The sequence below is a fragment of the Erythranthe guttata genome, chromosome 4, assembly GCF_056151865.1.
Source record: "Erythranthe guttata isolate IM_541 chromosome 4, IM_541, whole genome shotgun sequence".
Taxonomy (NCBI): domain Eukaryota; kingdom Viridiplantae; phylum Streptophyta; class Magnoliopsida; order Lamiales; family Phrymaceae; genus Erythranthe; species Erythranthe guttata.
The window spans coordinates 20,045,043-20,069,444 of NC_142536.1; the positions used below are offsets into that span (position 1 = coordinate 20,045,043).

The window sequence follows — 24,402 nt, forward strand, 5'->3', positions numbered from 1 at the left end:
TATTGTTTCACTAAATTTTGAACAATCATGCAAACTAACAAAAAATCGTATACTATAGCTCACGTTATTTACGAAAAAGAGCTGAAATGGTCATTTATTTGTTTTAATAGTTTTTGACACTCAAATATATAGAAATGGAGGTGTTAATTCATAATTAATCAAGAAATAGTTCATCTCAATTCGGTTTCACAAATTTTTGACTAATCGAATAAAATCACAAAAGATCGCATACTATACGTTTTTTTTATGAAAAATAGCTGAAATTGTCACATATATATATATATATATATATATATATATATATATATATATATATATATATATATATATATATATATATATATATATATATATATTTAACAGTTTTCAGTGTGTGTAGTATTTTTAGTGTACGTTTTCGGTGTAGTGTATTTTATTTTCCAGTGTGTATTTTCGGTGTAGTCTTTGTTTTCCAGTATGTCTAATCAATGCAGTGCGTGTTTCTTTAGAGTGTGTTTTTGGTGTAGTGCATTTTTTTTTCAGTGTGTGTCTTCGATGTAGTGTGTATGTGTTTTTTAGTGTGAGTTTTCAATCTAGCTTGTTTTTTAAGGGTGTGTTTTCGGTGAGTCTATTTTTTAGCGTGTTTTTTCGAGGGAGTGTGTAGTTTTTTTAATGTGAATTTTCGTCATAGTGTGTTTTTTATTCAATGTGCGTTTTCGGTGTAGTTTGTTTTTATGTAATGCATTATTTTGTTTTTAGTGAGTGTTTTTAGTGTAGTGTGTGTGCTTTTTTTTTACAATTTTTTTTTTCAATGAATGTTTTCGGGGTAGTGTGTTTCTTTAGTTTGTGTTTTCAATGTAGTGTATATTTTTTGTAGTGTATGTTTTCAGTAGTGTGTTATTTTTTAATGTGTGTTTCTGCTGTAGTTCGTGTCCTTTATCAGTGTGTGTTTTCGGTGTTCACTAATTTTTGAACAATCAAGCAAAATAACAAAAACCATTTTTTGGTTGAACGTTCCAAACTATTTTTAGTATTTTTTGCCCTCAAGTATATAATCTTGAACATTAATTAACTATTTTTTAAATAATCAAGCAAAATCAACAAAAAATTCAAATACTATAGCATACATGTTTTGCTAAAATCAGATCGATAGTTCAAATATTTTCTAAAGCAATTTACTCAAATATAGAAGATAGAATTACACTCATAAGTTGTCAAATGAAGATATAGTTCATCTGAATATTGTTTCATTTTATTGAATAATCAAGCAAAACCACAAAACCATTGTATACTATAGCACATATTTTTAGCTAAAAATAGCTCGAAAGTTCAAATATTTGTTTAACATTTTTTTGCCGTACAAATGTACAATATATAGTTCATCGTAGTAGAGGTTGTCTATGGTCCGAGAGGTATTGTACTTCTCGGATCTAAACGGTTGAATCTGGTGCGTTAAAAATATTATGGATAACTCACTAAAAACAACACTTGCTTTAAACAACACTTGTGGATAACTCCATTGCCAGATATTCCAATAATTCATTTGTTGAAGGTGACATGACATTGCCAATTTACTCTACTTTTTTTTAATAGACAATTAGGTTATAGTTTTATTATAATTATTATTTATATATCTAATCAAATCTTAGTTACTAGTTGTTAATTATAATTATTAGTTTTTAATTAATGTTTAGTTTTAAGGGTATTTATGTAATTTTACTTATAACTCTTATGTCGTACTTTTTTTTTATGGGGTTCGTACTTATCCTACGTGTTATATTTTTATTGGTTGATCTTCAATCGTTTAGGTTCGAGAAGTACAATGCCTCTCGGACCCTAGACACCCCCTAGTATGTTGGTATTATAAGTGTAATTCCCTATTTTTTTTTTTATTTTTTTTAGTTATGGAAATATTTTTCAAAATTAAAATTTGATAAAAAAAATCAAAATTCACAAGGAAAATATGGTAAATTAAGTTTTCCATAAATACTGGTCCAAAATTATCAGTGTAGTAGAAGAGCATAACACTTGCTCTCAACTGAACTTTCTTTTCATGAAAACAGTCCAAAATTACATAAATTCACACTACTTAATAATTATCTCATATCAATTCTCTTTCCTAGGTTCAGTCACAAGACCAAATCCGAAAGGAAAAAGCGGATCGTAGTGCGAATCCCCAACGTTCATCGGTAACTGATCCACCGATTTAAACCAAGTCCTCGCAAGCTTCCCGGTGAATCCGTGATCCCCAAACAGAGCATCTGCCACGCCGGGCCCACCTTCACTCCCCGGAAGCCATGCGGCAACGAGGGCGTCTATCTGAGACAGGTACGGCTCTATCACTACGGGCCGGCCCGAAACCACCACCACCACACACTTGATGGACCCACAGACGTTGTTGATTACGGTGGGGCCCGGTTCGGATATTGTTAGGTTTGAGCTGTCGCCGAACATTTCCGCGTACGGGACCTCGCCAACGACGACGATGGCGTACGAGAATTTGTTTGTCTTGACGAAGTTTGCGTCCGGATTTTCCATGTACACGACTTGTGTTGTGGGGTCCACTGTCTTTTTTATTGCCCCTAGGATTGTAGTTCCTAGAAAGGAAAAAAACAAACACACAATTAAAACTCGATTCAATACGTATTGCAGTTCCATTCCAAAACAAAAAAAAAAAAAAAAAAAAAATCAAAACTTTCTAGTCGATTTTGTACAATATCGTTCCAAAAATATAAAAAATATTCGGAATTCGAAAATTAAACCAACACTTACCGGCAGTAAGATCATTGCCTTGAACACCTTGCCACTCGATTGTCCATCCGCCACATTGGTACCCCAAATTATCCGCGTGGCTTCCCGCAACTAATATCTTCGACGTTTTCTTCGGAAGTGGAAGCAACGGCTTACTACCATGTTTCCCGTTTTTCAATAGTACAAGCGATTTTCTTGCAGCTTCTCTTGCCAACTCCCTATGTTCCTGCAAGAACAAATAAGTGTGATTCCAAAACCTCTAGAAACATAAACACGAATTAAAAAAAAAAAAAAAAAAAAAAAAAAAAAAACGAACCTGGCTGCCGAGTTTGTCGGATAGGCTAAGATCAGCTATAGGATTTTCGAATAGTCCCATAACAAATTTGACCCTTAAAATCCTTCTAACGGCATCATCAATTCGACTCATAGGTATCACATTATTGTTCACTTGGAGCTTAAGTTCGTCGATAAACTCTCCGAAATTCTCGGGAACCATAATCTGCAATAAAATCGAATTCCAATTTTTAGTTCAGCCGTAAATTTATTTATTTTTTAATCGTAAATAATAAAAACTAACCATGTCAATCCCTGCAAGAATTCCTGCTTGAACCGAATAAGAGTAATTCAAATGGGGTGGATTTGTGATCCTATCGATACCCTGCCAATCCGAAATGACGAAGCCCTGAAATAGTCGGGTATTTTAATATCAGCCAAATCATTACTAGTTAGAGAAAAATATACGTAAATTAATTTAGTGAATATTTATCTACCCTGAATTTAAGTTTGTTTTTCAAGAAACCGGTGACTAGATCATGGTTAGCGTGCATCTTCTTGCCATTCCAGCTCGAGTAAGATACCATAACCGTGGCGACACCCTTTTTAATCGAGTCGAAATATGCCGGCATGTGAATTTTAAGCAACTTATCGTAATCTATCACGGTATTGCTTTCGTCTACACCACCGACTGTGCCTCCATCTCCCACAAAATGTTTCGCGCAAGCTGCCACTTTTGTCCTTGATAAACGAAAACTTAAGAAAAATTAACATCAAGAAAATAATGCAACCGAATTATTGCTTATTAGGATAGTGACACGGTTATCTTATTATCCGAATGAAAATCAATTTGAGCTAATTAATGAAATGCCTAATTAATGTGTAACAAAGTTGTTAGCATGTAACCATCATGTAAGAATATTGAACAATAAAAACTCATGCCATGTGACACAGGACACAACCCCATGTGATTAATTTAAATGAAACCTGTATCTCAACAAACTCTTGGGAAATAAATTAAAGTAAAAACAAAAAAAAAAAGTGATATTTTTAAAGGGGAAAAAAGGTTCATACTTTCCGGAAACGAAAGGGACACCCTTTCGGGAGTTAGTTGGGAGATCACCCTGTAAACCAGGAATTATTTCGGTCATTAATTGAACAATTCTGTGATCTTCGCTGTAGCTTTCGTAACATCTGCCCCATCTCGGATCACGGCATACCTGTAAGAAATAAAAACGATCCGACGATCAAGATTGCACGAAGAGTTAAATTAATAATAGAGGACAATGAGCAAGTTATTCAAGATTTTTTTTATGTCTTACAGCGATACAAGGTGCGAAAGCGTATGGAATTCCGGTGGCTCTAACTTCGAGTGCTGTAGCTGCTCCGATTCTCTTCAAAAGTTCCGGATCTCTGTTTTATAATTAATATTAAATTAGATCTAAGTTAGTAAGCAGATTTTACGAACAAGATTGAAAGCCCACATAATCCATGGAGTTTAAAAGTGATTATTAGACAACATAAATCAGTTTCTTCTTTACTTGTCATATTATTACAAGAATCCATCTAATTAAAAAAAAAACACAACACACACACACAATCATGTTTTAATGTTTCCACTTAGTTGTGATGCTATTACAAGAATGCATTTAATGAAAAACATCACCCCCACAACCACCCACCCACCCAAAGGACTAAAAATCAAGAAAACAGAGCAATTTTCACATGCTAAATAAAAAAAGAAAGCAACTTTAATTCACACATTGTGGTCAACAAGCACATTATTATTATATTATATATATATATATATATACACACACTTGCCTTGTGACACCAAGGCCAACGTTGTGAGGAAAGATTGTAGCTTTATAGACATTGTTGTGACCATGAACAGCATCAATCCCATAAATCATAGGAATACCTAAACGGGTCGAAAGAGAACCCGTTTGGATACCGTTTACCATATTCACCCACTCTTCAGCAGAAGCTTTCGGACCCGGTACACTTCCTCCCCCACTCAACACACTCCCTACACCCAAACAACAACAAAAATAAATAAAAATCCAATCTTTTTCCACTTTTGCCCCCAATAATCAACCAAAAAAAAAAGGGGTTTGTTAATTAATATTTAATATAATATTATTATTATTATTACCGATGAAATAGTTCTTCATTACATCAGGGGTGGCGATTTTCCTCTCGATCTGAGTCATTTGTCCGATTTTTTCTTCAAGAGTCATTCTCCCCATTAAATCTTTGATTCTTGAATTCAATGGCTGCTTTGGGTCTTTGTATTTCAAGTACTCTGCTTCTGTTGAGACACCCCACAAACATAGTACCACCACCATGAACATCGGAAACATCCTCATTTTCCCCGAACCCATTAAAAAAAACTCTGTAAAATTTCCATTATCCAAAAAAAACAAAACAACAAAAAATCAGCACATGAACAAAAAGTTGACAAGAAAAACTTTGAACACGTAAAAAAACATACCGAAGATACAATACAGCTCTCTCAAAATGGAAGAGAGAGCTTCACAATGTGATATGAGTGTGTGTGTGTGTGTTATAAGTGTGTATGTATATGTGTGTATATATAAAGTGCAAAAGCAGATGGTGGGGTGGGTGGGGGGTGGGTGAGCTGAGGGTATAATATTATGGAAGGGATGAGATTTGGGGGAGTGATTTTTTTTGAGCTTTTCTAGACAACAGCTTTACTTTACTGACAATTGGGTACGAGAGAGAAACAACTGATTGAGGTAATGGGACCCACCTTTTATTCTTTTATTTGTGTTTGCAACGGATCTTTTTGTGATTAGTACATTTTTAATGAGGTGATTAATTAACACTAATCTCTACTTTTTCTTGTTTACAAATTCAAAATTAGAGACCGTTGGGTGATGGTTGATGGAAAATATATTTTTAGTTGTTATTACATGGTCCACCAAATCTAACATAAGATATATACATAGCTTTTTTAGTACTATTAATGTGGATTTAATGTATAATAATAATGTGTTAAAGATTTAGTAATCATTTAGGTTTACCTTAAGTGGTATTAATCTAGAATTAATGATAGATTCGGGTTTCGAAAGTTAATGACATGTATGTAATATATAAAACGAGACTTTAAGAAATCGGCATTCAACAGATATATGTGACAGTCTATTACTATGCTCACGTACTGTTAGTATTAGTATTAGTATTAATTATTTTATGAAATATTTAATAGGTTATTCCAAGAATATCTAATTTATGGCAAATTTTACGAATTTAAAAATTCATAATAACTATTTGTTCTTAGAGGGATACATTTCCAAAATCATTAGAAAATTTTAAAGTATTTAAATAAATTTTATTATATATATAGCTTTTTCGAAGCACCCAAATATAAAAATCATCTTTAATATTTTATACAATACAAAGGAAAAAAATATATAGAGACAACTACTCTAGAAAATTAATATTGTAATATAAATAAACATATTACAAAAAATATTTAATTTGTATTACACAAAATAACATAAAGGCCTAATTTTCTTATTTCGCATAGGCCCACATAAGATTGGGCCGGTTTATTGAATGAGGGCTGAAAGATCCACACACACATAAGAAGAATTTTTAGTTTATTTTTTATTTTTCTTTTCCCAATATATTTTTATATTGGGAAAGGCCAAAACCACCAAAAAATTAAGAGAAAAATAAATAAATAAATAAATAAATGAAATCATTTCACAATGATGCTTTTAGCAACCTAGGACTAGTAGTAAGTCCATAACCAAAGGCAAACAGAGGATCATAATGTAAATCCCCAACATTCATTGGGAGCTGATCAACGGTCCGAAACCATGTTCTCGCAAGTTTCCCCGTAAAACCGTACTCCCCGAAAAGCACATCGGTTACCCCTTGGCCTTCTGTTCCAGGAAGCCAAGCGGCCACCAATGCATCGATCTTATCGACGTAAGGTTCGATGACGACGGGCCGTCCAGAAACAATCACCACCACACATCTCACGTATTCACATACGGTGGAGATCGTTTCGTACCCGGGGTCCGCTATCGTTAGTGTCTCGCTATCGCCCGACGTTTCCGCATAGGGTAGCTCCCCGACTACTACTATTGCGTACGAGAAGTTGTTGGCCTTGAGAAACTCCCGGTCGGGATTCTCGTTGTGGACGACTTCAGTGGCGGGATCGACCGTGTTTCTCACAGCTGTCAGAATCGTGGTACCTTAAAAAAAAATTGGTCTTATTTTAATTTTTGTCTCGAATTGTTTATTATACACGTTACATAAAGCGAAAAATACATCTGAAATCGAGAGACCTAAGGCAATAATCGAAATTGACGCTTATATATAAGTATTTTTATAAAATAACAGTTTCACAAAATATTTAAATTTTTTTATAATTGGAATTAATTTTAGGCCTTTTATAAAAAAAAATACTTAAAAGAGAAACGAAAAAAAAAAGATATTCAAATTTTTTTAATAATTTGGGGCTTGAAAAAACAATAGTTTTTGGTTGCCTAATAGCAAGGGAAAAAGAATTTGGGCTTACCAACTGTAATATTGCCAGATAATCCAAGCCATTCAATAGTCCATCCACCGCACTGATTGCCTATGTCATCGGCGTGGGTCCCAGCGACAAGTACCTTCCCGGACGACTTCGTTTCCAGAGGAAGCAACGGCGCATCCCCATCTTTACCGTTCTTTAGTAGCACGAGCGATCTCCTAACCGCTTCCCTAGCTAACTCTCTGTGTTCCTGTTTTCAATAACCGTCAATCAAAAAACAGAGTAAATCTAAGATCAACGGTTAGAAATGCGCTACAACAATCTCTTACGTGGCTTCCTAGATGATGAGCCAAACTAATATCAGCCGTTGGATTTTCAAAAAGTCCCATGATAAATTTGACCCTCAAAATCCTCCTCACAGCATCATTTATTCTGCTCATTGGAATCACTTTCTTCTTCACTAACAATGTCAGGTCATCTATGAACTCCACATACTCATCTGGAACCATTACCTAATTACAATAAATAAATAAATAAATAAATAACCCGAAAAAAAGGGAATTTTTCAAGTATATTTAAAAACTAATTTAATTTCTATAAGCGTTTTTTTTCTCGTTTAATTACCATATCAATCCCAGCATGAATACCAACTTGAACACAGTAAGTATAGTTTGCACGTTCGGGGGTGCTTAGTCGATCGATCCCCCTCATATCCGATATAACAAAGCCCTGAAGAAAAAAAACGAAATTTGAGAAATAACTTTTACATGCAAGAAATTTGATAAAGAATGAGAAGAAAATAAGCAAAAAAAAAAATAAAAAAATTGTACTTTGAATTTGAGTGTGTTCTTTAAATATCCGGTAATGAGATCATAATTGGCATGCATCTTCACTCCGTTCCAGCTCGAATACGAAATCATAACAGTCGAAACACCTTTACTAATCGAGTCGAGATACGCAGGCATATGAATACTTAGCATTCCATTCCAATCTATAACGGTGTTATTTTCGTTAATCCCGTTAGTTGTGCCTCCATCTCCCACAAAATGCTTCGCACAAGCCGCAACCTTTTTCTCCCTTTCACCCAAAAAAAATTATATAAAAAAGACGAAATTATAGAAAAAAAAAATAAAAAAAATCTTGATCGTGTATTTATTATATTATACCCTGGATTCACAAACGGGAATTTTTTCGGATAATCGGACGGAATATCGCCTTGTAGACCAGGAATTATCTCGGTCAATGATTGAACTATTGTGTGATCTTCGCTGTAGCTTTCGAAACACCGGCCCCATCTAGGATCTCTGCAAACCTGCGAAACAATAAATTATTAATAAAATTATTCCAAATAATTAGAGATTAAAAAAAAAATAGTGGAGTACAAGTTTAATTAATTTACCGCTACACACGGAGCAAAAGTGTAAGAAATTCCGGTTGCTCTTACTTCAAGAGCTGTTGCAGAACCTATCTTCTTCACAAGTTCTGGATCCCTAATCGAGTTTTAACATATATTCAATGTTCATAAATCCATATTTGTAGTTTAATTACATATGTAACCAAATAAAATAAAATTAATTAGTGGACTTGCCTTGTAACTCCAAGGCCAACATTGTGAGGGAAAATGGTGGCGTTGTAAACGTTATTATGACCATGAATGGCGTCGATACCGTAAATCATGGGTATTCCTAAACGGGTCGAAAGTGACCCGTTTTGGAACCCGTTTACCATATTGACCCATTCCTCTGGTGAAGCTCTCGGAGCTGGAACACTCCCTCCACCACTCACAATGCTACCTACATAATTTTTTTTTATTTTTTTTATTTTTGATCATCACAAAGCAATTTCGCCTAATTTTCGTTGCTCAACATATGAAAGTAAATTAGGCCTTGATCGAGTTTATCCTATTTTAATTAATCTTCAACATTTTCTTAAATAAATTAAACCCATATCAATCGGAGGAAATTGAAATTGAAATTGAAATTAGGGCACGCATACCGATGAAGTATTTATTCATGATATCTGGAGAAGCAACCTCACGCTCAATCTGAGTCATCTGCCCAATTTTTTCTTCGAGAGTCATTCTTTTCATCAAGTCTTTGACTCTCACTTTCAGTGGCTGTTTTGGATCTTTGTATTTCATGTAATCCCCTTCCGCCGCCGCCGCCGCCGTATACAGGCACAGCACCACCAGCGCCGCCGCCGTTTGCCTCCCCATTCCGATCATCGGTGATCCGGACCTGAAACTTAGAAAATTTCACCTATAGTTTCAAATTATTTGGTAATGGGAATTTTGGCGCTGGCATTTATAATTTATTGGCTGTGTTGTGTAATATACGATTTTTTTTAACTATTTATATAATAATTTAATTTGTCAAATTGATACAACTTGGGCCAATAAAAAATGACATTTAATCCTATCCATTTGGTTAGTATACCATGATTCAAGTTGACGTGTTTGCATTATCTCAAATCCCAATTTTAATATGAAATTCCTAAATTGATACGTTTTCTAATTTTAAATTTCATGTCTCAATTTTTCTTTGAAGGGAAACGTGACAATGAATGGTAAGAAGTAATTGCGTTCACGATTGATTCATCTTCATTCGCTTACGATATGCTGCATCCGATGAAAATACATCAAGTTTTGCACCACATATCTATGCATATAATTATCCATTAACCACACATACACATGAGTATGTGTTACTATGTGTAGATCAGTGGTGTAGAATTACTGATGTATTTCATCGGGTATAACATCTGAAAAATCCCTTCATATTTATGATTAATTTTACAATTTGATTGATTTTATTGTCACTCTAGGATTATCCATGATATATTATATATAAAATCATCCACAAAACCAAAATAAGTATTAGTATTTGGATTCAACTATTTATATATCTACTTCCTTATTGGTTCGTATAAAGTTCTTGCAGCCAATAAAATATGAAAAGGCATAGAATTAAAATAATGAAATTAATGTGCCCAAATTTAATACGCATGTGGCTTTCTGGTTAGTGGTGTTACTACCGTATGCAAGTTGCCAATTGGCCTCTAGCATTTATTTTTCTATTCACAATGCAATGTGGCTATATAATTAAATTTCGAATCAATGAACTGTACAATTTTTTTTTTCCAACTACATGTAATAACAACATAAAACATCTATAAATCATGTAATGTGACTATATAATAAAACTTTTGAATTATACTCTTAGGCCTCGTTCGGTTAGGGAGATTAGTCACGATTAACTAAATAATTTGACTTTATTTGATGTTTGGTATCATTTACAATTTACTGAGTCGACCGGCAAATATTATATTATCATGATTTATCTTGCCTTGGAAGCATGTTTTCTTATTGGATCTTCTAAGGTCCAATAATACAATTGGGTTTCATTAGATTATTTAATTTTATATTGACTAATCATATTTTGGCAAGCAAACGAGGGCTAATTCAATTTAGTCATGGGCTTGAGATAATTGCACCTGACTGTAAAACTGTCGTGGCCCATTGAGCTTCTAAATTTTTGGGTTGGGCTATTATCATAATCACTACCAATCGTGGGTCAAATGTCGCCGTACACGGCTGACTTGACCCTCTACCACTGACTTGAGTTCTATTTATAACAGGATCACAGTGGAGGTGATACCTTTCTGTTTAGACTTTGTGGTAAATAAGGTTTTGTGAAAGTCAAGAAAAATGCAGACATATAACAAAAGGTGAAAACACCACACACAATATGAGTGACTCTACATGTACTAACGGAAAATTGACTAGAAGGACTAAAAGTGTCGAATTTTTGAAACATAAGGGAGCCAAATAACTAGATATGAAACCGGTGCAAACTTAAGAGACAAAAACTGTCTTTTTCCCTTTGTTTAAAATTTTACAAGCCCACGAAAGAATTGAGGCAAACTTGTTGATCCAATTATTTGGGTCCAATACAGAAACAGGACAAAGAGCAGTAAATAAGGTTTGTCAAAGTGAAGAAAAAAACAGACAGATAACAAAAGATGAAAACACACACACACACACACACACACACACACACACACACACACACACATGAGTGTATATCTACTAAAGGTGATGGATTCATTTCATCTGCCAAACAGCCACAAAAACTCTCAAGAGATACATAAATGCCAAAAACCACAGCAAATCAAACCCCATTCAAGAAAATCTTCTGCCATACATTACACTTACCCCACCCCACCCCAAAAGACCTAAACTTTCAATTTTTCGGACAAAGAAGAAAAGTTAAAGACATGGCAAAAACAAGAAAGCCCCAATACATAACCAGATCTAATCACCACCATTAATGGAGCTGCTATTACTACTAGTGTTTGTATCACTGTACTTATTGGATGAGCCTTTGGAGAGATTGACTGGATATTTAAGAGCATTGAGCTCAATTTTACGAAGAGCAGCTTTACCAAGATCAACACCACATATATCAGACAGCCTAATAAGGTAGAGCAGAACATCAGAAAGCTCTTCTCCAAGATGAGTCTTGTCTTCTTCTTTCCAATCTGGCAGCCCTTTTGGAACTTCTCCTCTCCATTGAAATATTTCAGACAGCTCACCTACTTCTCCTACCTTTTTTCAAAAAAAAAAAAAAATTTGTGTTATTTTTCTCTCTCTTAATGTAAGTAAAAGTTGCAAAAAAGATGCAAAAAAATACTTTTTTTTTAATGGATAAGGAACTTTTTATATGCTTAAATTGCTTATGGTTGAAGATTGAAGTAAACTATTACCCACACTCAATTAGACTGTATTAAGTTAGAACATTTAGGGAATGTTTGGTTCCTTTTTTTTTATAAAGATTATAACTTTTCCCCAAAATGAATCTATGCTTTTTTTTATTTATTAAAAGAAAGTTAAAGAGTTTTGTTTTGGGGTCAATGGATAAGGCAGAATATGGACAAAGAAAATAATTGTTTTTTTTTTCTTTTTTTTTTTTATATCTGAAAGAAAATATTTTCCAAGAAGATGTGATTTGAATTGATCCAGCTAGTCAATTTGAGTACATGCAAATCAAATTAACCAAACATATGCATACTTTGATTAGACGAATTCTTGTGAAACAGTAACACTTCACATAATATCATCATCATGCAAACCAAACAAGCCCTTTTATTGGGAGATATTATAAAAATGCAATCTTTTTTGTATAGTGTCGTGGCAGGGCTCTGTTTGCCATTGAAACATTTCAGAAAATTCACCAACTTCAAACCAAACGAGCCCTTCAAATCTTTTATTGGGAAATACTCTAAAAATGCAGTCTTTTTTGAATAGGGAGTTGTGGCAGGGCTCTGTTTGCCATTGAAACATCTCAGAAAATTCACCAACTTCTCCTATCTATGTACAAATTCTTTCTATGCAAGTCGAAGGTACAAAAAAAGGATAAAGAATTTGTACAAAACAAAAGATCAAGACAAACAACCCTTTAAAGTTCAAATCTTTTCTTGGGATTTAAGACAAAAGGCCAAACAGCCCACAAGCTACTTTTCCTTTTTTTTACCCAAGAACTAATATTCCCAAATATTTAAATAAACTGATAAAAATATATAAACAGATTGATCAACAGAAAATTATAAAAAAAAATAAAATAAAGGGAAAGGGTTTATAGATGAAATTATACCAGAGCGAGAAGAAGATTTCTGGGGCTGTGGAATTTTTCCCAGTCTCTCTCCTTTGCAAAATTGTCCATTTTCTTCTTGAGAAGATCAAGTGTCACTCTCTCTTCTTCCATTGCGCCTTGTTTGGCTGCTCCTTTCCTATAATATTTTTTGCAAAGCAAACCAGAAGACCTGAGAAGACTATAGGGTTAATTATTAAGTAGAATATATGTATGTAATATGTATTCTTGAGTAGGTGGAAAAAGGGGCTTATTTTGCTATTTTAAAAAGATTGGGGGCCCACTTAGTGTTATGGGCTACCGGCGAAACCTGGTTGGTCTTTCATCTTTAAGAAATGAAAATTGGAATCCAACTAATTTCTTTGAAATTTCAGAGAACTTTCATAATTAATTTTTAGTTATATAGTTACAAAATTAAGTATAAAAATTATGTGAAATATAAAATAAATATTCAATAATATCTCCACGTTACTTACTATTAAGTGCGTGAACGAACCGAGTTCGCATGTCTTAGCAGGCTCGAGTTCAAGCTCGAATTCATTTCGTCGAGCTCGAGCCCAAGCTAATTTTGGTTTTTTTTTTGTTTTTCATTAATTTTAATTATTAAAAAATATTTAGATTATAATAAAACATATTCAAAATAAACAATAAACTGTGATTATATATAATTTTAATATTTATATGTTCTTTTTAAGTTATTATATAATATTTTATATTATTTTATATTATTATACATTATAATAAAAAATAATAAATAAAAACAAAAAATAAATAAAAAATAATGTTCGCTAGCCGGCTCGTGAGCTCACGAGCGGCTCAGCTCGTTTACCACCTCTACTCACTATTATGGACTCACTATTATGGAAGTAATTAATGAACATGTAATTCTTTTAATATTTTAATAGATAAGTACCTAAAGACAAGTTCGAGACTTCGCTAGGTCGAACTTATCACATATGGTTAGTTTAATGTGATTTACTTTTCTTGTATAATTTCCAAACTATTATACGACAGTGGATAATTATTCAGTACACCTATATAGTTGAATGCAGATTTCATCTCTAAAAAAATAGCCATAGTCGATTAAAATAAACAAATCAATACAAATTAAAATATTTTACTGGTCCAAATTTTGTAAATCCGATGCAACTTTGACACAATTTTAGTACCTTTTTGTTGTTTAATTAATTTTAACTGTTATATATTATTTAATACATATAAATATAATAACAAAAATGTAGTCTAAAATTACTTTTTTATTTATTTATTATAAAATGAATAAATAAAGACCATGCATAGAAAAGATGGCTCACCGGCCGACCAAACAAACAGGTAAAGTGGGCCTCGTGTGCTTCACTACATGGTGGGCCCCACGATTGTGCTTTAAACGTGTGTATAGAAAATTAATAAATTAAAGGATAGTGGGCTTTTTGGGCTGTTAAATAATGTTATTCCCTGCACTTTAATTTTTATTTATTTTTTTAATTCTAAACTCCCATTATATATTTTGTGAGGGATAATTTAATTGTTAACGAATCATTTGGATATAATATAAATATAAAAATATATCTATTTATAATATAATCTAATTGTTTAACGAATCATTTTTATTCCAAACTGCACTAAAAATATATTATAAATAAAAAACAAATATTTATATGATAAAAAGTAAAATCATTTGGAGTACCTTTTATACCGGGCCGAGTTTTGTTCAATCCTTTTCTTTAATTCGGCCCGAAATAAAAAAACAGAAGAAGCCCACTCTTATCGGGCCCGAAAAACGGAAGCCCGCTATATCGGGCCCGGAAAAAATAGAAGCCCACTCTTATTGGGCTGTTTCAGCCATTTCCAATTTCCTCCACTTCTGCTCATTACTGCAACGAACGATCGAGCATCTCTCCCCCCCCCCCCCCCCCCCCCCACCCCCACCCCCACCAGCAAAACCCTATGAAGGGGGCGTATACATGCAAAACTGTGTATACGTATATCTGAACCCCATTTGCAATCAATCAATCTGCAAACCAATTCAATACTGTATCGCAGCAATGGCGGAGCCAATTTCTAGGTCAAGAGGTGGAAAATTCGATATCCGGTGCCCGCACTGCGCCGGCCCACTCACCAAGGAGATGGTACGGCCGAAAAATTGCTTAATTTTGATTTGTTGGCTTCTAATTAATTCTCCGGCGTTCTGATTTTTTCCTTTTCATCAAAATTGCAGGAGACCAGCGAGTGGACCCTTCCGCCGCTCATTAGAGATAGCTTTTCTATGGTGCGAATTTTAATTTTAATTGCAATTTTGTTTTTTTGTACTGTTTTTTTTATGCCTTTGATTTGGAGCTGTGTTCTGTTTTTTTTTTGAACTCGTTGAATTTTAGATAGGATCGGCTGTTGGAGGTACGGCAGGCGCTTTCTATGGATTCAACCATGGTATGCTTTGTTTTTCATTTCGTTTTTTTCTTCTGATGATGATTTGGTATTATAGAATTGAATTCACCTCCAATTGAGTTATAGTGTTATACTTCATGTAATGGATTCGTCATCTCACGAGCTTCGCTTGTCAGGTGAAATGTTTTTGGTTTTCTTTAATCTGTTTATCTCTGTGATTAATTGATCCTAGAAAATTCGAAGAAATTTGTAGTACAAAACTCAGATCGGAAATCGAGCAGTTCATTTTGCTCTGTTTAGCTTCAGAGTTCCTTTTGAATTCTATATCTTGAAGAGATATGTATCTATTTAGTTTAGTTTTTTATATAAAGATTTTGATTTTTTTTACTGAGATCGGAAATTAGCTTAAACTGAATTGATTGTAACAGAGAAAATTCAGGTCGTCTCATGAAATGTTTAACCTCTTTGACCGTTGTTACTTATACTTTCCTCAACACTTGTTTGAATTTGCTATTTTGCGACTTTTCATTGTTTAAGTATGTACGTACAATCATTACCATATCGTAATAATGTTTGAAAGAAAGAGCTACGAGAACCTAGTAGATACTGTTCTTTATATATCATTATGCAGACTACAAGACATCTAATGGTATTCTGCTATCAATTCCTCGATGTTGATTACACTTCACTATTGGAATCTTTGTATTTGCATTTAAGAATCTTTTTTCTTTTCCCTGCTGAGTGGCACGATTTACATGATGAAGAATAAACTCATGTAATATCTCATGTCTGAATACTTCTGCAGCTATGCCAGTTGTTAAGAGGTGGATTAAAGGACCTATGTGGGTGCATTTCCTGATTGGTGTAAGTGTTTCAATATTGCCATCTGTTGTCGGAGTTTGTTTCTCCCTTTTGCTCCCCTTTTGTATTATGGCAGCCGATTGGATTATGATCTCCATCAACATTTCAGATTTAGTAGTGATATTTTCTTTGTTTCGTTATTTCAAGTAGGGAATTGATTATAACTTAAGTACAATTCTTTTATGTTTCACAATGGCTTATTCCATAACGTCAATCTTCTACAATCGGTTATAGGCATGACAAACAAAATTTACAATTTTTCTTCTAACGAAAGCCTCAGACATTTCCTGAGAGGTTGCATTTTCAGTTAATCAATTTTTTCTTCTAACCAGCGCTCGAAGAACAGGAATATACGAGTTAGATTCCCCTCGGTAACTGGGTTATTTTTCATATGAAAAGTGCAATCGGCATCCCTATCTGTTGTTTGGAGTCCCTTGGTTTGTATTAGTGAGTTGTTCGATTTTCTGAATTATCTTTTATTGATGCAGGCCCCACCTGTTATGATTTTCTCATCAGGGTGTGCTGGGTTAGCAGGTAATTATACATTCTCTCCACTGAACTGACACTTGGTACTGATATACATATTCCGGCTTATAAAATATTTGGTCTACTAGTAAGTTATCAGAAGATTAGACTTGAAACAAAAAATAAATTTAAAATATTATAGTAAAATAGGATAAATAGGTACGAGTTTATTTTTCCCCAATTGATCATTAGTTACTTTTTTCTGCTTAATTGGAATAAATTAATTATAAACTTGGTTACAAGCTTCGTTTCTAGTTCATTGCTTAACTTGGTTTGTGTAACTCGATTGGCTCACTAGTGCTAATTCTGTGTAGGTGGGTCCATTCCAGCACTAGCTCAACTTGCATCTTCGTCTTATCACGCTGTAGTGTCTTCTTCACCATCTCCACCTTCATCCTCATAGAATCTAAACTTTTGTCGAATTCCGAACTTCTCACTTAACGAAGTGACAAAAATGAACAGTTTTTTTTTCGTTTTTGGAGAAGAATTGCAAACAACTACTTGGCTTGCGGTCGCCCAATTGTAAGTTCTGTAATTAACTGTTTAATGTTTGAGAAAAAACGTACTCCCAAATGCTGGGACGACACATGTAGTTCTTTAATTCATGTAAAAACACGAGATCGTATTATTGTGAATGATGTCTAGTTGCACACATTTTCCACCTTTAATGGCATATTAGTTTCCGTTTTGTATCGTTCATTTTTTTTTTTTTGAAATGCAAGAAGATTCTGAATAGGTGAGATTGTTACAAATTTGTTGTACAATGGGACCAAAATGCTTATCGATATCTTGTATACCATTTTGTGCATCATACGTGGGTTCAAACAGGATTCGGCCATGTGCTCCTTTGTTGCCTAATTCACCATTTTTTTGGGACCACTTACATTACATGTGACTAACTGCAGTAATAGTGCTCATACTTCATTTTTTTCCTCTTACCGGTAAAAACATTTTTTTTTCGCAAACTTTGCTTTGTCGTGAAATGCAAATAATAATATTATTTATTTATTTATTTTCTTCCATATGAGGCTGTCATTTGCTTCTCTATCTGTAAATAAAGTGGTAATCTCATGAATTTATTGATTTTTTATTTTTTATTTTTTTTTTCTTTTGTCTTCCAATTTCTAAGTATGCATAAGAGAAAATTTCGAAACTGTTGCATATGAATTGTGACAAAAAATCGGTACTCTCGACAAAAAAATAAAATAATAATCTATCTTCGTATTGAAAATTGAAGGGAACAAGGGTCTGTCTCTCCATCATATTTCTACAACTTAGGACCAAAAATTTAATACTTTTTGCAGTGAAAAAAATTATTACCTATGGCATACACATTTGTAGTGATAAGCACTGTTAATAGGATCATTGCCTTCAACTGGAACTTGCTCTGCTCTGCACTTATACTTACAACCTCTGCATTCGTTGTAAGTACATGTCGGTGCTACCGATCCAATCAGTAATCTTTTCGACTTATCCTGCCAATTTTCATTACCAAAATAAAATAAAAATCGAAGGACGAGTTTTTTTTTTTCAATTTATCCCACATTGATAGAAAAACTTAAAACAATATCAATTTTTTTTTTTCTGACCTTGAGGTGTGTTTCTGTTTCGGCTGATGAAAGTCGATAACCTGTCGGATAATTATGAAGTGTGGCATGAATTCTGGACCCCCTGGCTTCTGTAAGAATATTTTAGAGTTGGTTAACATGTAGATAAATTTATAAAGTGAATTACACAAGATTTGAGCTAGTTTGTCATATACATATATGCATTTAAATTAAAAAAAAAATTATATATATTGTTACATAGAATCTCTTTTCTAAGCTATAATGTCTGCATGTGAGGTCCAAAACTAATGCACTAAACATAGAAAAAAAACCAGCATATACTAATAAAAAAACGAAAAGATAAAAAAAACGATTAGTAGCAAGAATAAATAAAAGGGTTTTAACAGAAAAAAAAGAGCCGATAAACGGAACCTTGTACGAGTGCTGCTGCGAAAAAGAATGCGAGTAAGAGGAATTGAAACTTGAGATGCTTCACATTTGCCATCTTTTTTTTGTTTGTTTATTTATTTATATATTTGTTTGCCTAATTTGTAAGTGAAAAAAGAATGTTAGCCGAAAGGAGAAAGGATATGGGGGAAAGAGAATATAAAGATAGGAAGAGAGTGGAAATAAATGGAAGGAGAATAGGGCTGTGGTTGAATACTGACCATATGCAGATAGAATGGCTAAATATGCAGCACTCCTGCAATTAAATTAATTTATTTATTTAAAAAAAAAAAAAAAAAAAAGAGGTCCCCAACTGACAAAAACTAAAATTAAAAAAAAATAATAATATAATTTCAAAATATATATACATGCAAATGCTAGAAAATTCCATAGACATACAAAATCTTGTACAGAATCTTTTCAATTTTTTTGACCACTCCAACACATGAATTGTTAAATGATGGAAATTATATAAATCAAAATATTTTTAAATTATATCTATATTTAAAGAATATTTTTGTCTGAAGATATAATTTTTGTCAAAAGAAAGAAAAAATAAATAGAAAGTGACAAGATGATGTTATAAATAATGTCAGCATACTAAATTAAATCATTTCAGTTCATTATTCTTTGATTCCTTTGTATACATACTAGAGATGCCTTGGGGCCTACCAATAAAGCTGAACACCAATGATATGGCTCCAATAGAAAAATCCCCAAAAAAAAAAAGAATTTTAAATATATTTTTTTTATTAAAAATACTTGGAAAAAAATATCATTCTTACAATATCATAAATATTAATAAATAACAAAAAAAAAAAAAAAACATAGATCTAGCTAGTCTTTCTCTTCCTCTAGTTTCTTGTAATCGGTAACGTGATCGACCCTAATCGTACGGCCGGAAATTTGAGCTCCGTTTAGATTGTCTACGGCGAGAATAGTGCTCCTTTGATCCTCGTACGCGACAAACGCAAAGCATTTGGATTTTCCGGTACGTTTGTATCTGACTAAGTTGACGTCGACGATTTCCCCGAATTGAGCAAAGATCGCAGCCAGATCGCCTTCGGTGAACTCGGACGGGATGCGGCCGACGTAGATATAAGCCGAATCTTTGTAGTTAGCATGCCATGACGCATCTTCGGAGATTCCGAAACTCGATTCTTGTTTGTTTATGTTCTGAATTCGCTTTACCAATGTTAATGGATTCATCGAAAATTTATGTTTACCTGCAATTGGTATGTATGAGATCGAGAGTTAGGGTTTTTTCTTTTCCCTTTTTGATATTTGATTGAACTTTTTGTTTTTTTTATTTGTATCTTATGTTGTCGCCTATTTATAACAAGAAATATAAGGCTAGTTACAATATCTAACTAGATCTCCCCATCTAAACAAATCTCTATAATATGAGAATCCTAAATATACTTTGACATATTAAAAGAAAATTAATAATGAGCCCACGTTATTCAAAAGAAAAAATTACAGTAGAAACTCGATAAATTAATAACCACAATTAAATAATAGTTTCTCTCGATCCCGATTCGGTGAAAACGTGTTAAATTATTAACTCGATAATTTAATAATTCCTTAAATTAATAGAATTTCCCTACTCCCGCCTGTATTAATTTATAGAGGTTTAACTGTAATGAGCCCACATTATCGATTCATGTTAAATAAATAAATAAATCCAAACGCCTCCTAAAAAAAGTGATTCTACTTCATCATTTTCTTTTTTGTGAAAATCAGACGGATTGGATTTGACCCTTTCGGAAAAAAATTCAATGTTTTTCGGAATTCAAGAATTGATTTCGATTCTAATTTTTTCGGAAATTTTGAAAAATCGACTTTTTTTTTTTTTGAAATTATTCATATTCGAATTTTTCATAATATTTTCGAAAATTCGGATTTTTTTCAAAAAAATTCGGAACTAGTTTTTCAGTTCGGAAAAATTTCACTGAAAGTACTAGTTTCAATCAGATGAGCCTAATTTCTACATTGACCCATCATTATTTAGATATTCAAAAGAAAAGATAAACAAATTGAATAAAACATTAATAAAAACGGTTATAAAAGGAATATGAAAACTCCCGCGAATTTCCAAGTTAAGAAGAAGACCAAATTTCCCTCCATCCCAAACAATCCCTTCCCCTTCTCCCTCAATCTTCTCAATCCCATCACCATTAATCCTTCCAACAATCTTCCCAAGCAAAGCATCAATTTTCTCTTCCAATTATACATATATATAACCCTAATCCCAATCTTAATCCTACCCACAATCCCATTAACTTCTCCAACTCAAACACAATATCTTGCTAAAAGAAAAAAAAAAATCAATCTTTTTCCAATTTTCTCATCTCGAAAAATGGCTTCGGAACAAGCCCCTCTTGAATCCCCATTACGCCTTTCAAAGTACTCGAAAAGGGTCATCTTGAAATCCATCGTAAGTCGGTCGGATGGCGGCTTAGGATTGGTCGGGCAGAGAGTAGTGGTCGGAGGATGGGTTAAGTCCTCTCGCGAGTTTAGAAAAGAGCCTTTGCCGACGGTGCAGCCAGCTCATAATATTGGAGGGACTAGAGATTTCACGTGTGTTGAAGTTCTTCAAAGTAAGCTCCCGTTTTTTCGATCCATCATTAAAGTTTTTGGTGGGGAAACCCGTAATTTACGCGACAAATTGGACGCTATTATCCCTAAGCCGCCACCACAACCCTCGATTTCGATCTTGCAAGTTAGCGATGGATCTTGCGTTTCTAGTCTTCGGGTATGTTATATATATTTCATCTTCTTTAGGTCTTTTTTCAATCTAAGCCTTTCTTGATCAAAATTACTCGAAAGTAGAACTTTTGCTATGGTTTTCGTGTTTGTGTTGATTCTTTAGAACTTTTTCGGGGTTTATTGCATAATTGAATTGCTAAAAAACACCTTGCGTTATAAATATTAGCAAACCAACCCCGAAAAATGCACCATTTTAGAAACAGTGTACTAAAAAAAATGCTTCATAATGGTGTTGTTTGCCAATATTTATAACACAAGGTGTTATATTTTGCAATTCGGCATAATTCATGGGAGCTAAATGCAATAAACCCGCCTTTTTTTTTTAATCAAAATTACTAGAAAAGTTAGAACTTTTGGTATGAAATTGTATTTGTGTTGATGGATTATATGAATATCAGATCTTGGTGGATTCATCGATGGCTCATCCGAGTCACGTAATGCCGACCGGAAGTTGTATATTAGTCGAAGGAATATTGCAAAAACCATCTCTAGATAATAAAGAAGTAATCGAGCTCAAAACCGAAAAAGTTCTTCACATCGGCACAGTCGATCAAGATAAATACCCTTTATCCAAGAAACGCTTGCCCCTCGAATCACTGCGCGATTCCACCCATTTTCGACCACGCACAACAACGGTAACTAATTAACACTATTTCAATGCTAATATATATTTCCAATAATTCATATATTTTTTTTAAAACTTTTGTTTTTAAGGTGGCATCCGTGATGAGAATAAGAGATGGGCTAACACAAGGAATATATACATTCTTTCAAGAAAACGGATTCGTATACGTGCAAGTGCCGATAATCACTAGCATAAACAATTGTGAGGGATTAGGTAATAAAAATTTCCAAGTGACGACCCTTTTGTTAGATGATCAAGAAAAGGACGAGTACAAAACCGAAGGTGTAAAACTCGAAACTATAAAGGCTTCCATTAAAGAAAAAACGAAGAAAATCGAAGAACTCGGAAGAACAGAGAGCAATAAAGAAGCTCTTGCTGTTGCTATTCATGACCTAAAGAAAACAAATGAGTTAGTTTCGCAGTTGGAAGCTAACGAACAAAGGCAAAAACATGGGGGCAAAATTGTCCAAAAAAGTGATGATTTCTTTTCTAGCAAGATGTATTTAACGGGCTCGGGAAGAATGCATTTGGAAAGCTACGCTTCTGCCCTTGGGAATGTTTACTCTTTCGGGCCGAGGTTTCGTGCGGAGAGATCCGATTCGAGGAAATTGTTGGCCGAGATGTGGTCGGTTGAGATCGAAATGGCTTTCTCCGAAATTGAGGTTTATTTATTTATTTATTTTTTATTTTCTATTTGTACATTATATTATTGCATGCATGTTACTTATAAATATTGGTGCAATTTTTTTTTTTCAGGATTCTATGGAGTGTGCAATTGACTTCTTGAAGTTTATTTGCAAATGGATATTGGAAAATTGCACCGAAGATCTGAAATTCGTCTCTAAACGTGTCGATAAGCTTGTGGTGGATCGACTTCAATCGATCGCATTAGGACCAATTGAAAAGATTTCTTACACAGAAGCAGTTGAAGTTTTGAAGCAGGTAAAAACTCTGTCCTAACAAAAAAAAGATTATTTTTTTACAAAGATTTGTTTTATCTTCTAAATTTCGGTTGTCCTTATAAAACAGGCGCCGGAGGGAAAATTCGAGACGAAAGTCGAATGGGGTGTTACTCTTAACGAAGAACATGAAAGGTATATCCATATTATATATGCATTATAAGATTGGATGTATATATATATATGTGTATATATATATATATATATATATATATATATATATATATATATATATATATATATATATATATATATATATATATATATATATATATATTATATACACATTATAATTATATATAGATTAACCTTAAATTGTTGTTTAAAATTTGCAGCTACTTAACAGAAGAAATATACAAGAAACTTGTCATTATATACAACCATCCGAAAGAAACGAAGCCGTTCTATGTTCGTTCCAACGACGACGGAAAAACAGCTGCAGCTTTCGATGTAATTGTACCGAAGGTATTTAAAAACTAAACTAAAATAAAATAAAATAAAATAAATAATATCATAAAATCTGAAATGTAGCTTCTTAATTTGTAAATTCAGGTTGGAGCTCTGATAAGAGGTAGCCAAAATGAAGAACGCTTTAATATGTTAAGCACAAGGTGATAAACCACTTCACTTATCAAGAAACACACACACACACATATATTTATATTTAATTTTTTTTTTTAAATAATGACAGAATGAAGGAATTGGGTGTGAAGAAAGAGGAATATGAGTGGTATTTAGATCTGAAAAAGCATGGAGCTGTAAAATGCAGTGGATTCAGCTTTTTGTTTGATCCATTGGTTCTTTATGCAACTGGTCTTAATGATGTTAGAGATGCTGTTCCATTTCCCATAAGTTTTGGGAAAGCTGTTAATTAATTAAGCTGTATTAAAAAAGTTGTTGTAATAAAGTTTCTATTACATTACACACACATACATGGTGAACTCACCATTATTTGTACTTACGTAGATAACAAATTGTGACAATAAATCCCAATGGGATATCCTTGTATACATATATATAGTGTGTGTGTATGTGTGTGTACTGAAATATACAATGAAAATGATGATTTGATTAACATACAAGACTCTTGGATTTGGTTTGGTTGACACAACGGAATTAAGGT

The 24,402-nt window shown here is 33.3% G+C and overlaps 7 protein-coding genes across 8 annotated transcripts; 2 read left to right on the forward strand and 5 right to left on the reverse strand.

The window, feature by feature from the left end:
- Nucleotides 1–1,943: 1,943 nt before the first annotated feature.
- On the reverse strand, nt 1,944–5,816 carry LOC105955906 (uncharacterized). The gene is made up of 10 exons (XM_088817334.1): nt 5,498–5,816; nt 5,159–5,398; nt 4,828–5,032; nt 4,326–4,416; nt 4,078–4,223; nt 3,501–3,744; nt 3,308–3,412; nt 3,047–3,229; nt 2,752–2,956; nt 1,944–2,576 (listed from the first exon to the last, which is right to left on the reverse strand). The coding sequence occupies exons 2-10, from the start codon at nt 5,385–5,387 to the stop codon at nt 2,086–2,088; spliced, it is 1,899 nt and encodes a 632-aa protein (XP_088673460.1). The 5' UTR covers nt 5,388–5,398; nt 5,498–5,816; the 3' UTR covers nt 1,944–2,085.
- A 638-nt stretch (nt 5,817–6,454) lies between these two features.
- Nucleotides 6,455–9,896, reverse strand: LOC148771369 (uncharacterized). 2 transcript variants are annotated; one of them, XM_088817335.1, is made up of 9 exons: nt 9,509–9,896; nt 9,102–9,306; nt 8,913–9,003; nt 8,680–8,825; nt 8,344–8,590; nt 8,138–8,242; nt 7,843–8,025; nt 7,559–7,763; nt 6,455–7,232 (listed from the first exon to the last, which is right to left on the reverse strand). In XM_088817335.1, the coding sequence occupies exons 1-9, from the start codon at nt 9,735–9,737 to the stop codon at nt 6,736–6,738; spliced, it is 1,908 nt and encodes a 635-aa protein (XP_088673461.1). In that variant the 5' UTR covers nt 9,738–9,896; the 3' UTR covers nt 6,455–6,735. The 2 variants fall into 2 exon arrangements, with proteins under 2 accessions (XP_088673461.1, XP_088673462.1); XM_088817336.1 differs by having other exon boundaries at nt 8,913–8,995; nt 9,509–9,790.
- Nucleotides 9,897–11,594: 1,698 nt separating this feature from the next.
- On the reverse strand, nt 11,595–13,374 carry LOC105955948 (uncharacterized). The gene is made up of 2 exons (XM_012979754.2): nt 13,165–13,374; nt 11,595–12,119 (listed from the first exon to the last, which is right to left on the reverse strand). The coding sequence occupies exons 1-2, from the start codon at nt 13,273–13,275 to the stop codon at nt 11,826–11,828; spliced, it is 405 nt and encodes a 134-aa protein (XP_012835208.1). The 5' UTR covers nt 13,276–13,374; the 3' UTR covers nt 11,595–11,825.
- Nucleotides 13,375–15,007: 1,633 nt separating this feature from the next.
- On the forward strand, nt 15,008–17,620 carry LOC148771370 (uncharacterized). The gene is made up of 6 exons (XM_088817337.1): nt 15,008–15,290; nt 15,380–15,430; nt 15,537–15,588; nt 16,352–16,410; nt 16,896–16,941; nt 17,247–17,620. The coding sequence occupies exons 1-6, from the start codon at nt 15,126–15,128 to the stop codon at nt 17,333–17,335; spliced, it is 462 nt and encodes a 153-aa protein (XP_088673463.1). The 5' UTR covers nt 15,008–15,125; the 3' UTR covers nt 17,336–17,620.
- A 513-nt stretch (nt 17,621–18,133) lies between these two features.
- On the reverse strand, nt 18,134–19,173 carry STOMAGEN (stomagen). The gene is made up of 3 exons (XM_012979755.2): nt 18,912–19,173; nt 18,522–18,610; nt 18,134–18,407 (listed from the first exon to the last, which is right to left on the reverse strand). The coding sequence occupies exons 1-3, from the start codon at nt 18,982–18,984 to the stop codon at nt 18,249–18,251; spliced, it is 321 nt and encodes a 106-aa protein (XP_012835209.1). The 5' UTR covers nt 18,985–19,173; the 3' UTR covers nt 18,134–18,248.
- Nucleotides 19,174–19,763: 590 nt separating this feature from the next.
- LOC105955907 (zinc finger CCCH domain-containing protein 42) lies at nt 19,764–20,135 on the reverse strand. The gene has a single exon (XM_012979714.1). The coding sequence runs from the start codon at nt 20,133–20,135 to the stop codon at nt 19,764–19,766; it is 372 nt and encodes a 123-aa protein (XP_012835168.1).
- A 1,030-nt stretch (nt 20,136–21,165) lies between these two features.
- Nucleotides 21,166–24,361, forward strand: NS2 (asparaginyl-tRNA synthetase 2). The gene is made up of 8 exons (XM_012979756.2): nt 21,166–21,681; nt 22,094–22,330; nt 22,410–22,982; nt 23,077–23,262; nt 23,350–23,414; nt 23,615–23,744; nt 23,832–23,890; nt 23,971–24,361. Exons 1-8 carry the CDS (start codon nt 21,286–21,288, stop codon nt 24,152–24,154), a joined length of 1,830 nt encoding a protein of 609 aa, XP_012835210.2. The 5' UTR covers nt 21,166–21,285; the 3' UTR covers nt 24,155–24,361.
- Nucleotides 24,362–24,402: the final 41 nt, after the last annotated feature.

Bases quoted from the DNA above. Each gene is read 5' to 3' on its own strand.
- LOC105955906 (XM_088817334.1), bottom strand. From the start codon at position 5,387: ATGGGTTCGGGGAAAATGAGGATGTTTCCGATGTTCATGGTGGTGGTA. The intron at 5,033-5,158 runs GTAATAATAATA...GTTTGGGTGTAG, and splicing joins AATGAAGAACTATTTCATCG to GGAGTGTGTTGAGTGGGGGA. The intron at 3,745-4,077 runs GTATGAACCTTT...TCGTTTATCAAG, and splicing joins GTCCCTTTCGTTTCCGGAAA to GACAAAAGTGGCAGCTTGCG.
- LOC148771369 (XM_088817335.1), bottom strand. From the start codon at position 9,737: ATGATCGGAATGGGGAGGCAAACGGCGGCGGCGCTGGTGGTGCTGTGC. The intron at 9,307-9,508 runs GTATGCGTGCCC...AAAATTATGTAG, and splicing joins CATGAATAAATACTTCATCG to GTAGCATTGTGAGTGGTGGA. The intron at 7,764-7,842 runs GTAAGAGATTGT...TATTGAAAACAG, and splicing joins CTCATCATCTAGGAAGCCAC to GAACACAGAGAGTTAGCTAG.
- LOC105955948 (XM_012979754.2), bottom strand. From the start codon at position 13,275: ATGGAAGAAGAGAGAGTGACACTTGATCTTCTCAAGAAGAAAATGGAC. The intron at 12,120-13,164 runs GTATAATTTCAT...TTTTGAAAAAAG, and splicing joins GAAATCTTCTTCTCGCTCTG to GTAGGAGAAGTAGGTGAGCT.
- LOC148771370 (XM_088817337.1), top strand. From the start codon at position 15,126: ATGCAAAACTGTGTATACGTATATCTGAACCCCATTTGCAATCAATCA. The intron at 15,291-15,379 runs GTACGGCCGAAA...TCAAAATTGCAG, and splicing joins GCCCACTCACCAAGGAGATG to GAGACCAGCGAGTGGACCCT. The intron at 16,942-17,246 runs GTAATTATACAT...AATTCTGTGTAG, and splicing joins AGGGTGTGCTGGGTTAGCAG to GTGGGTCCATTCCAGCACTA.
- STOMAGEN (XM_012979755.2), bottom strand. From the start codon at position 18,984: ATGGCAAATGTGAAGCATCTCAAGTTTCAATTCCTCTTACTCGCATTC. The intron at 18,611-18,911 runs GTTCCGTTTATC...ATATTCTTACAG, and splicing joins CGCAGCAGCACTCGTACAAG to AAGCCAGGGGGTCCAGAATT. The intron at 18,408-18,521 runs GTCAGAAAAAAA...GAAAATTGGCAG, and splicing joins AAACAGAAACACACCTCAAG to GATAAGTCGAAAAGATTACT.
- LOC105955907 (XM_012979714.1), bottom strand. From the start codon at position 20,135: ATGAATCCATTAACATTGGTAAAGCGAATTCAGAACATAAACAAACAA.
- NS2 (XM_012979756.2), top strand. From the start codon at position 21,286: ATGGCTTCGGAACAAGCCCCTCTTGAATCCCCATTACGCCTTTCAAAG. The intron at 23,415-23,614 runs GTATATCCATAT...TAAAATTTGCAG, and splicing joins CTTAACGAAGAACATGAAAG to CTACTTAACAGAAGAAATAT. The intron at 23,891-23,970 runs GTGATAAACCAC...AAATAATGACAG, and splicing joins TTTAATATGTTAAGCACAAG to AATGAAGGAATTGGGTGTGA.